The 12,079-nt window shown below is 50.3% G+C and overlaps 1 protein-coding gene across 2 annotated transcripts in view; it reads right to left on the bottom strand.

The window, feature by feature from the left end:
* LHFPL6 (LHFPL tetraspan subfamily member 6) overlaps nucleotides 1-3,855 on the bottom strand; it is a 144,173-nt gene extending 140,318 nt beyond the window's left edge. Inside the window, exons 1-2 of one of the 2 annotated variants that reach the window (XM_087757591.1) lie at nucleotides 3,612-3,855; nucleotides 557-1,115 (exon numbers count right to left, since the gene is read on the bottom strand). In XM_087757591.1, coding sequence (XP_087613717.1) covers nucleotides 557-941 — 385 coding nt within the window. In that variant the 5' untranslated portion in view covers nucleotides 942-1,115; nucleotides 3,612-3,855. Of the gene's footprint in view, nucleotides 1-556; nucleotides 1,116-1,385; nucleotides 1,483-3,611 lie in introns of those variants that run through there. The other variant, XM_087757592.1, reaches the window with a different exon arrangement.
* Nucleotides 3,856-12,079: the final 8,224 nt, after the last annotated feature.

Raw genomic sequence — 12,079 nt, 5'->3', positions numbered from 1 at the left:
TCCTGGGAGATGGTGGGCCACCTCCACCAGGGATAAACAATCCCCACTTCAAACCTGGGCCACGGACTTGCTGCCAGATCCACACAGCTGCAGAGAGCAGAGGTGGAGAGAGCTGTGCCAATGATGGGAGTAGGAAGGAGAAAGAAGAGAGGTTGTTCCCACATAACACAGACTCTCCTCTGCAAAACCACGACGCTCCATGGGGCTCTGCAGCCCCCACACTTCTCCAGGTACCTCCATCCCGGCTGAGCTCCACTGGAAACTACAGCTCACAAAAACGCTGTGGAGACGTCAGCCCACAGAAGTCAACTTGCCACGCAACTCTCAAAGGTTGCACAGTGACCGGGCAGGGACTCAGTGCAAGAGAGTGACCACAGGCGGCTGCATCTTTGGGCCACATTCAGGCATCCAGACAACCAGCTCAAACATCAAGTGGTCTTCCTCGCTAGCAGAAAGTTTGACTCACCCCCTCCTCATCCCAAAGCACCAGGGGAGTCTCCACACATGTAAATCTACAGCCTGGATGTCCCCATCCCCTCCCCATGTGAGCACTTACCCCCCAGGAACTGGATGCCTCCTGCCACCCTGCCCACGGTCCTGGAGATGAGCTCGGATACGCAGCAGCCCATGAGCGCCGTCAGGGCCACCAAGAGGAGCAGCCCGCAGCCCAGGCCTGTCACCACCGTGCAGATCCTCCACTCGGCACTCGGGATGGCCTGGAAGGAGGCGTAGCGGCCACACTGCTCCACCATCACGGTCGTCTGGCGGCTCTCATCCCGCACCGGGTAGGAACACCTCCGGAAAGTGCCAAAGGAAACCGATTTCTCCAGCTGAGACCCCAAGAGCCAGTAGGGCATGAAGAAGCCCACGCAGGAGGCAGCGGCACAGAGGAAGGAGAGGAAGGCCCAGACAATGCCGGCACAGGTGAGGCTGGAGGCCATCTTTGTATCTGCTCCAAGACCCCTCACGATGGGGAGACAGAAAAGCAGCTGTGTATTTAGAGGAGGTTTATGGATAATCCGGAGTCTCTCAGCCTTGACAAATCCTCACGCCGGGAGAAGCTCGGATCCTAACAGCCAGGGGGATGTTTCCTCCCATCATGAAGTCAAAGGCTCCTAATTAAATAAAGCACACAAAAACAGGAGAAAAATACAAGTTCAGTAATACTGACATTAGAAAAAAATGTTTATCTGCCAGAGTATTTTTCCTTCCTACAGGACTTTTCATTAAGGCATCTCACTCTTCTGTCCCATCCTTGCAAGCAGCCGCTAGAATCGCTGTCAGCGATACAGTGGGACGGTGGTGGGAGGCAGCCCGGCCGGCACAGGCTGCTGTGCGCATCCAGGAACACTGCAGCCACCTTCAGGGGCTCCCCATGTACTTGCCTGCTCACTTTTCTCTACTGCACGACTTGATCTTTCCCGTATCGACAGAGCAAAAAGGCGAGGTCTTGTTTATCCTTAGCTAGTTGGGCCTTCCTCCTGTGACGCCTGGGGAATGTACTTCACATTATACATGGCCCCACAGCTTCCCTGCAAAACCGCTCGCAGTGCCTAAGGCTTTTCAAGATCAGACCCTTGTGGCAGAAGCAAACCTCATTAACACATCCCTGAGAAAAGTGTTAGGAGGTGACATTTCTTCCAGCACTCCCTTAAGTTGTTGGCATCCCTGTGCAAAAGGATCCTTTTATCACTTGATGTCCAGAAGTGCCAGGACCCCAACTCCAGGCGGGCTCCTGGTAGGTGAAGATATTGCTACATCTTTTGGATTCACCCCCATGCAACCTCAAGCAGGACATGATTAAAATGCAGGGGTCTTTCTAATATTCCTGCTTGCACTCAGCCCAGCTCCTTCTCTTCTTTGCCTCTTCCCAGCTCAAACCCAGGAGCCTTAACCCCTCTGCATCCTTCTCCGACAACTCTCAGCCTCTAAGCTCAGATTCAGTGTGACCAAGTGCATTTGACTGTCACAGAAACCTACACGCTGCTTCCCAGAGGCTGCGGGTGTATTTCTTGTTAAATCCATGCTGGATCATTACTCCAACTGCATTTGTAAATTTATGATCATTTCTCACAGTTGCTGCCAAATTAATTCCGATAGCTATTTACAGAGCCTTTTTTTTTTCCCTAAGCATGATTAGACACCAATCAGTGAATTCAATTCCTGTACAGGCAATAAAATTAATACTACTTCAGCACAAGGAGGAAATGTAGAGAGTCTGTAAGTGAAATTAAGCATGTGCACCACACAAAAGTTTTGTTTACTTTTAAAACACTAAGAAAAAGAAGTCTCTTCTATAATGTTAAAAAAGGCCTATGCTGCTACTCAAGAAGTACGCCTATCTACTCGTAGCCTATCCGCAGAAATGCCTTTCAACCTGCGAAACACCAAACCCCTGGAGATAAAAACTTGGGAGAGGGGCATAGGGTGCCTCCATCCCTCCAGAGGCATCTTCTGGAGAAGAATCTGCCTGTGTCTTGGTGTGGCACCAAACGCCTAAGGCAAAGTGGGTCACGGCACTTGGGGAGATCATTCCCTGAATCGGGGGGGGGAGGTATGGCTGGAAATAGGGGACGACATGGAGGCTTTCAGGGGTAGGACCCTCCAAACCCGCCGGGTCCGGCGGGGCAGCAGCCTTCCCTCCCCGCAGGCTGCCAGCCCACAGCCGGGGCGCTCGCCGGGGAGGCGGACTCGCCCCTCCGGCCCCGAAACCCCGCTCCCCGCCCTCCGGGCGTAGGAGGGGGCGGCGGAGAGATCCGGCTCCCCCCCGAGGGAAGGCGGCGGCCGGGAACCAAAACTCGCCGGGGTGATGCGAGGGGAAGGCTGCGGGGCGAGAGGGCGCCGCGCCCGGGGGGCCGGGAGGGTGCGAGGGGGCCGGGGAGGGGCGGGCTGGGGTGCAGGGGGTCCGGGAGGGGCGGGCTGGGGTGCAGGGGGTCCGCGAGGAGCGGGGGCTGGGAGGACAGGGCGTCCGGGAGGAGCAGGCTGGGAGGGGAAGGGCTCCGGGAGAGAAAGGGGGATGCGGGCGGGGAAGTGCTGGAAAGGCAGCGGGGCCGGGAGCGCAAGGGATCCGGGGGGGGGGGGGACGGGGGGGGACGGGGGCAGGAGGACGGAGAGCCGGGAAGACAGGGGGACCGGGAAGGGAGAGCGGTCCGGGGTGGCAGGGAGATCCGGGAAGGACGGGGGCCCGGGAAGGGAAGGATGCGGGAAGGCAAGGGGATGGGAGACCTGGGGATACGGGAGGGGAAGGGAGTCTGGAGGGTCCGGTGGAACGGGCAAAGGATGCGGCCGGGTGTCAGGGCGGAGAAGGGGATCCGGGAGGGGAAGAGGGTCCGGGGGTGCAGGGGATGTGGCCGTGCAGCGTGGGTAGGAGTCCGGGAGGGGAAGGAGGTTCCGAGGGCTCGGGGATCCGGAGTCGTGCAGGAGATGCAGCGCACAGGGAGTGCGGGAGGGCAGGCGTCCCGGAGAGAAAGGGAGTGCAGAGGGTCCGGGAGGGGCAGGGGATGCAGCCGGGCAGGGAGTGCGGGAGGGCCGGGGTCCGGGAGGAGCAGGAGGGGCCCGGGGGTGCAGGGATGGGGCCAGGCAAGGTGCCTGGGAGGCGAAGGGCTACTTACTGACACGCCGGGCGCGGGGGCTGCCCGCCGCGGCTGCCGGGAGCACATGGGCGCGGAGCCGGGGCGCGGGGCCGGCGGCTGGCGGCCGCCCCAAGCGACTCTCCCCGCGGTCCCGGCGCGGAGGCGACGTGGGCGCTCCGAGGCGGGCGGGACCGGGACCGGGACCCTCCCCAGCCCGGCCCGTCCTTCCCTCCCTTCCTCCGCACGTTCCTCTCTCCCCCCGTTTGATTCCTCGGGAGGCAATGCACTCCGCCGCCTCTCCTCCCCCTTCCCCCGCCGCCGCCTCCCCGGGCGGGACCCGCCGCCGACGGCGCAGTTGCGGGGCCGCGGACGGGGCCGGGGGCGAGGGGCCGGGCGGCGGCTGCGGGGGGCCCGGGGGACGGGGGGGGACCTCCCCGAGCTCTCCCGGGGCGGGGCAGGGGTCAGGCTCCGAGGGATCAGAGCGAGGGGGTGGGTCCCGGCTCCCCGAGCCTGCCCGGGGCTGCGGCGGTGGGTCTCGGTTCCCGGGGACCGGAGCGGTGGGTCCCGGCTCCCCGAGCCTGCCCGGGGCTGGGGCGGTGGGTCCGGGTTCCCGGGGACCGCAGCAGTGGGGACCGGAGCGGTGGGGACCGCAGCGGCGGGTCCCGGCTCCCCGAGCCTGCCCGGGGCCGGGCCGGGCCGGGGGCGGCGGGGAGCGCTGCGGCGCCGCCGGGCTCCCCTCCGCCCGCCGCGGCTCGGCGGCTGCCTGCGGGGTGCGTGGGGCGGTGGAGCCGGGGACGGAGGGGAGGAAAGATCAGGGGAGGAGAGGAGGAAAAAGCCGGCGGGGAAGGAGTGTTAAAGGGAAACGGGGGAGGCTGCAGCCCTTACATGGGAAAATATGGGCTAATCTGATGGTGTGCGTGTGATAAGTGTGTGTGTGTGTGTGTGTGCCTGCATGCGAGCTGCTGATCCAGCATTTTAATCGCAACAGTTCGGGAGCTGGTCTACAGTGAGAGTAAATGTGACCAGAGTACCAAGCAGCTCATCCCGGCGGGGTTAGGTCAAGCGGAGAGCCAGGAGCTCCGGTCCTTTCACAGAGTGGCTTAAGTGGGGAAGTTTTGGGGAGGGGTTGCCTGCTGGGGCGAGGAGGGATGGTGCACACAGAGCCTCTGGGAGAAAGAGAGATTTCCTATTCTGCTTTCTCCTCTCCGCCCTGCAGCTTGAATAAATTCCTTCAGACAGAAGACAATTTTATGCCACGTTTAAATTATGTCAGCACCAGACATGCAAAATCTCTTCGGTAATGTTTCTTTTACAGTCCTGGAACATGGCATGTGATTTAAGTACTGATCATTAATATTATTAATGCTAAATGGAAGTGAGGTTTATTGCACTCAGTCTGTGTTTACACCATTTAATAGTAACAACAGTCATGTTCAGAATTAAATTACAAAGCCACTTCTTTGGATTTTTTTTAAATAAGACTTTCCATATTTTCCCCTTAATGCAAAGTCTTAAAATCAGAACACTATTGAAGATTTTCTCAAGGGATAAAAAATGGTTGGAAAGTATCTAGCAAGGTTGAGTTTTCCATCCTAACATTTCAAGCGTATGCTTTAAGGAAAAGTGCTTCAAATCAAAAAGGTAGGTTAAATATAGGCTGAGTGCTAGAATGTATGCAATAATGTGCTTCACAAGGAAGACAATGAAGGCATATCCCCAAAACAGCCATGCCCCCCTGACTACCTCTAGGCTACATCCACCTGGTATACATCTATATTAGCAAGTAATGTGGATCAGTCTGATCCAATCATTTGGTGCTGAGGACCTGAATGATGTTCACACTTTTCCATAGGTTTTTCTTCAGATTTACTCCAGCCTGGGCCTATGAGCACTATGAGGGCCCAGGAGCACTCAGAATGGATCAGATGCTCTCCTGGCGCCGGTCTTCCGCTTTAGTGCCATCTGCATCCACTTTGTGTACTCACCACTGCCGGGTAAACCAAAACGTGGTGAGGATGATCTGGAGATTCAATCCAAAAGCATGCCCTTGATCCACACCAAAACATGAATGTGGTTGTGTCCACCAGGTGGCTGACAGAAAGGGAGCTGGTGTGAGTTTCCCAAGGCTGAGAGCTGGAGCCTGCTCTGCAGCATACCAGTCTCACACCCTCCCCTCAAATCAGCCTTCTGCCTGGTGCCAAGCCTCCGCCCCCGAGGGTGCACCAGCTCTCCGGTCTCCACTTCTGCAAGGAGCTATGTACTTCGTGATGGGTGCGGACACTCTTCATTTACCGCTCTCATGCCTTCACTTGGCTCAGTCAGGTATTTTACCTCCTGCTATTCATTTTACCAATACGTGAAATGATGGGGATAGTAAGCTATCATGGTGACATTTGAACTGCACTCCTGGTGTAAAGAAAGAGAAGAATCGAGTAGTGTTATTAAATCCGCAATTGTCTAAAGACCCGGTCTGACATTCTTTCCTTAGCCAAGGGCCTCGGTTATAATGAAACTGTGATAAATGTGTCTAAATTAGGCATGCGTTGGGATTAGACATGGGTAGAAATTGCTTGGCATTAAAATGACTGTGGAAAAACTTCTGTTTCACACATGTAAACAGTTTCTCAGTTAAAACTGGCTTTGTAAAGCTAGGGAGAAGCAAACAGGGATGCATTTATTCAGGCAGTTTATCTCTTCCATGGTATATGCCAAGGTCCCCAAGTCAGTGTTTGCTTTGCTAATGGCATCTCTATAGCAGTTCATTTACTTCCCTTATATGGCCTTTACATTCACTCCCTGAGCTGCTGCCATTCTGCATTCCCTCATGGAAAGTGTACGCTGAATTCTGTATCTCTCCTGAAGCATCTTATCTTGCCAACTGTCTCTGAGTGCCCCCGCAAGCTGGCTGCATGACTTAGTCACTTGTAGGGAAATAAGCTTTATTTCACAATCCATTTTCTGTCAGAGAAGGAGTTTTGTTTTGATTAGAAACAAATTAAACACATTGTGTCTATAAGTTAACATCCAAATTCTTATTCCATTTTTTTCCTAATGTTTACAACTCAACATGCTTCAACCGTATCAACATTTGCTGCCCCTTTCAGGGAACATTTTGCTTAGAAGTATTTTTACTGGGAAAGTTAGCCAAAATATTTCAATCCACATCTAACCTGTCTGAAAGAAAAAGGGAGTTACTACATGGCGCTTCAGGATCCGCAATCTCTCTTGTAGCCACAAAAGCAGAGAGACCTCCTCAGAGCAGAGTACTAACAAAAGTCCTGGTCCCCAGGGTCTTGTCTATACTGAAATAGCAGCTGGTTTTAAAATTGGTTCTGGTGTTTTGAAATTTAAGAGAATCCTCTTTTGAGAAAGCTTCAGAGTTGGTCAAGGGAACCTGAGCAACAGATCCCCCACTGCTGGAACCACTGGAAGTCAGACTGGATCAAACACCCAGGAATATGCTGTCAGGAAACTACCCTAGCAGGCAGATGGGAAAATATCTTATAGATTTTAGCATTTTTCTTCTCCCTGATCCATTGACTAAGCTGCTGTTACAGCTGGGGCCCTACAGACTCGATGGAGCTAATCAGTGCAGCAGAATAAAGAGAGAAAATCCTGTCACTGTACCTAAATCAATCCCAGCTAATATACACATCACAGGCTTGGCCACAGACTCTTTCATTACAGCATATCCTGTAAGACAATCCACTGTCATATAAAATGCCATAGGGGAGTACATATATTCCCAAACCCCAAGGAAAATGAAGCAGCTAGTGAACCTCCATCTCATTCTTCAGTCTTTGATGAGAAAAAGAAACAAGACATTTTTATCTTGCAGGCTACCGTCTGGTTTTCTCTTGTGTGGTCCGCAGGAGAGTGATCACACCGACATGGTTCCGAGCATCTTACAAAACTGGATCTTCAGGTCGTGTCTGTACTTGATTTTAAATGAAAAAGAAAGGTGTAGGCACAACAATAGACTTGAGGCTATGTACTGGGAGCAACAGCAAGTCAACCCAATTATTCAAATACAGTCACTAAAAGCCAAACAGACAAGTACTGTTAGGGAAATCATCTGATAATTAATATATTTGCCCGAAATGATATCCGGTCTGCAGCAGCTAGAAAAAAACCCCATCAATTAAACAGGCAGAAAAAGAGAACCCCATGTCTAAAACCTGCAAATTTCTCAGAGGAAGGGAAGAAAACAAATTCAAGTGACTAGATCCTGATACATCCATATGCTGTCTCTTCCAAGTCAAACACATCGCATGTTGTCTACTGTGGGTGGAACTAGACTCCTGAGATTTTGGGCTGTCACATCTAAACCTGAACCCTGGCCTAAAAACTTAGCTCCAAACAAAAGATCCTCTCTCCACTTCCATTCCAATACTATATTATGATTAGTGCTTATTTTTATGGTGGTTCTCATAGTGGTAAATTTTATAAATCCTAGTACTGACAGTTCATGAACAGAACTTAACACATTCTGAAGGACAGTTGTCTTACTGGATGTAATGCTGTTGTTGCTAACATCAGTCTTTTAATCTCTGGACGCAGATACAAATAGCATGTCAATGTAAAACAAAAAAGGGAAGCATCCTTTGTTATTTGCCATAAACCCTCCTTATGTTGTTCCATCTTTATAAAGTTATTACTTATCATCTATTATATAAAAGCCACCAGGTGGCCTGCATTTTGCAACGCTCTAAAATAGTAGCTACAGCAAATCAAGCTACTGATTATCTTTTTTGTGTCCTGTTGCTGACAAGCCTGGTGGCTGTGGGAGAGGCCGGAGAGGTTTATTCTGCACCAGTCCCGCGGCTGAAGGGAGGAATGCCTGCTCTGCCCCCACAAACACTGCCAAGGTGACAGAGCTCTGAGATGACAGGTCCCAGACCTGTCCTCCTTCAACAGGGAATTGGCTTAGTCCTGCACAGACTCAGGAAAAGCATGTGGATGATTTCAATCCTATATTTTTATTGTTCCCAAGTGGGCTTCAAAAAATAAGGAACATCTGGATGGTGAATGAGTGATTTCCCAGGAAGAAATGCTCATCTACCGGCAGACTTTTCTGTGCATATAGACCCAATACAAATAATTTAATCGTGGCATGTTACTGACCAGGGGAACATCTATCTTCCCTGGACACTGTTAAAGAAAGACGTGGGGAATGTACAAGGAGCAGGTCTTGCCATGGTGTTTTCTTGCGCTTTGTGGTATGCACGTTCAGGGAAATGCGATCGTTTAATGACGCATGCAACAGTAAGAAGAGTTGTCTTTTTAATTTAGTTTGGAGTCACATTTTCAAACCAGAGCCAGCAGCATGCTAATCCCCAGGTTATGACAGCAGCGGTGGGCTGGCGGTGTGCACGGCACGGTGGAGGAGGGAGCGGAGCTCTGCGCTGCTCGACCGTAGCGCTCGCTGGGCGGCCGGGAGCAGGGGCACGGGAAGGGAGGACGTGCTGGTCTGCAAGCACAGGGAGGCTTCGCGCCTTCCGGGGCCCTGGGGAAATGGCGCGGGTTTAGTCCTTGCCCCCTCTGAAGCATTTGATGCAGGCTGCAGATGGAGAAAGGCGTGTGTGTGGAAAGTGGGGGCAGAGAGCAGAGCATATTTCGGTTCTCCATAAAATTTGTGTGATTCGTAACCCCCCTCGCGCCACTATCTCAAGGTTCATGAGGTGCATTTGCAGAACATGCAACAGCGACTTTAGTGGCACAGTTTGCATAAACCGTGTGTATCTGTGAGCAGGATGCAAGGCAGCATCGTGTTCCTCCCCCCAGCCTTTCGCTGCAGAATTGGAGCTGAGCTGCCTCTCCCCCTGAGCTCTAGCAATCATTTGCATCTAGGTCACCATATTAGATCACATTCCCAAGGATGAGGCTAATGATTTCTGGGGTTTTTAGAAAGGAAAGCTGCAAATCCTCTTGTTGGGGACAAAGGCCAATTCATTTTACAAGTGGAAGCTCATTTCCTCCCCATCATACCCTGAGGTTCATACAGATCTCAGGCACTCTGTGAAGCTGGAACCTCTGAAATCTTGCACAGATTCATTTACAGAAAAATTGCAATGCCAGCTCTTGTCCACTGAAACCCAAACAGTACCCACTTTCCAGCATATCAACGTCCAGAACTTGTTCTCAGTGGGGGAAGAACCAAGCTCAATTTTTTAAAGCTCTCTAAAAGGCTTGTCAATAGGAAATCCAGTACTTACATAGCATTCATATACCTACATAGGTATGCATTTATGTATTATGCATATATACCTGTACCTTCACTTATTAAAAATACTGCACAGGGAGTACCTGAGACCCAGGCTGCACTGTAGAGCCCCAGCTACCTGCCGTGCACCGTGCGTGGGGAGCAACAGGCCACAGTGAGTTGAATTACGTTCTGGCCTTGCCTTGTGCTCACAGGGAAGCTGCAGCAAGCTGAAGAGAGATGTATCTTGGTCTGTGTGTCTGTGTTAATCTTTGGCTTTGGCCAGTGTTATCCTTCCAAATGAAAAGTTGTTCTTCCTATGTCATTCAAATGCATCGTTTCCTGTTTCCACCAAAAGCTGCATGCTCTGGGAAGAGCTCTTAACTGCATGTAAAAGGGTTCTCTTTATATTATGTTGTAGAAAAATAACCTAGTCATAGATTGTGCTTCTGCAATATAACCACATATTTCAATATTCCTTTTCCCGATGAAAAAGCTAATTAGCAAGGTCGTTACAGTTGCCACTTACAAGGGGGAAGATAGTAATTCCATTAATGTGCTCACAGGAACTTCATTTATATTACCTCTTAACCTTTACAAGGATATTATCATTTCAATAATTAATTGCTTTTTGCCATTTAATTTACAGTTTACCATTTTCAAGGGAAATTACCCATTAAACTGAGGACTCATTTAAAAAAAAAAATCCTTCGCTCAAATATACACCATAAGCTGTCCTTAGAGAAGCTAGATATTTGCTAAGCCACTTTCACATTTGAGAAGAGAGGACTCTGTGGTAGCTGCGTATTAAAGAACTGCCCATTGCTTGGGCCTTTAACCATCTGGAGGAAAATGAGGCAGAATGGGGCTGAGGCAGTGATGAGGAGGGAATTAATTCTTGTCCTCTTCCTCCAAATTCAGGAAGGCAATGTGTCCTTCCTCTCTGATTGACACAGAGAGAGTTGTCTTTCCTCTTTCTTTGCAATCATCTTGTTTCTTCACCTGAAGTTAATTTACGCTGCAATACCCATCCATGAGTGCTTCTGTTAACTTCAGTGACTGAAAAAAGAAAGGAACTTTGGCTCAGCCTTGTAAAATACAGAAACTCTGGCCATGAATCACCAAGTACTTAAGCACATCTTCAAGCCAGTGCCCAACACTTGAGACAATGGAACTCAACACACGTATTCCTGCTCATACTGAAGTTTCTAGTAAAATAACTATTCGTTTCAATGAATTGGACACAAGCCGATATCCCTGTGGTGGTGTGCTGGCATGACATCTCCGCTACTGATAATAGAAATTGTGTCCAAATCTCATCATGCTAAAAGAAAACTGGATTAATATTGGTATCTGAGAAGGTGAGTAATGCATCCCAAGTAGGCATATCTCTGATAGAGTGAAACACATACCTCTGAGAGAAGGATTTGCATGGGAAGATGGAGAAGAGGTAACAAAATGAATAAAGAAAGGAGATACAGGAGAAGAGGAAACAGAAGCAGCAGGTATGAACTAGACTGCACCACTGATTTATGAACGAAAATCTAAAAGCTTTTTCTGATTCAGGTGCAAAAATTAAACTAGCCCTTGGGCAGTTCTGCCTTTGCAACTGGCAAGTCCATATGTCACCCAAAATGATATGCATCTGGATGATATGTCACATGCCTACAGGCACCAAGTGGATCATTTTACTGTGAAAATAAGACATTTCATTTATTTAATTGTAAAATCAAACATCCTGGGTTTTTTTACCCCCTTTTCCATGAGTATAAGGAGAGTCTGGACTTACACCAGCATTCAAACACAGTATTTAATTTCCACAGCACTGAAGCTGGGGCATACTCTTTGTATTATTTGTGGAGAAGTCAAAAGCCACAGTCAGACCAATAAGGGTAAAAAAAATTGTCTAGTCAATGGTCCATCATACAAGTTTTCTATGCAGCCAGTGGAGAGGACTAGGTAGGAATCTTAGGATGAATTGCCTTCTAAAAGTGCCTTTCTTTCACTCCTCTGATAGGCAGGAGGCCTGGATGGTTAGCTATGGACTTCACCCCTGACTCTTAGATGGTAGAAGACTGGTGAGATATATCCCACCACAAGTACTTAATTCTGTCTTCAAGTCTTCAGGTATCCAAGTTGACGAGAGTGAGAAGAGATTCAGGCCACTTAATATTCAGAGCTCCCTATACCAGCAGCGGATCAGCAATCACACCACTAGTAAAGCAGCAAAATAATCTGCCTTTTGAGTAGTGAAAGGAAAGCTTAGCTCCATGCCAGCATGGGCATTTCTTGCCATAAGCTTTCC

This window comes from Nipponia nippon, unplaced genomic scaffold (assembly GCF_047370975.1).
Source record: "Nipponia nippon isolate SJK-2023a ecotype South Korea unplaced genomic scaffold, ASM4737097v1 scaffold_2, whole genome shotgun sequence".
In the NCBI taxonomy this organism is placed as follows: Eukaryota; Metazoa; Chordata; class Aves; order Pelecaniformes; family Threskiornithidae; genus Nipponia; species Nipponia nippon.
Note: the sequence above shows the minus strand (reverse complement) of the source record. Positions and strands in the feature narration are given on the sequence as shown.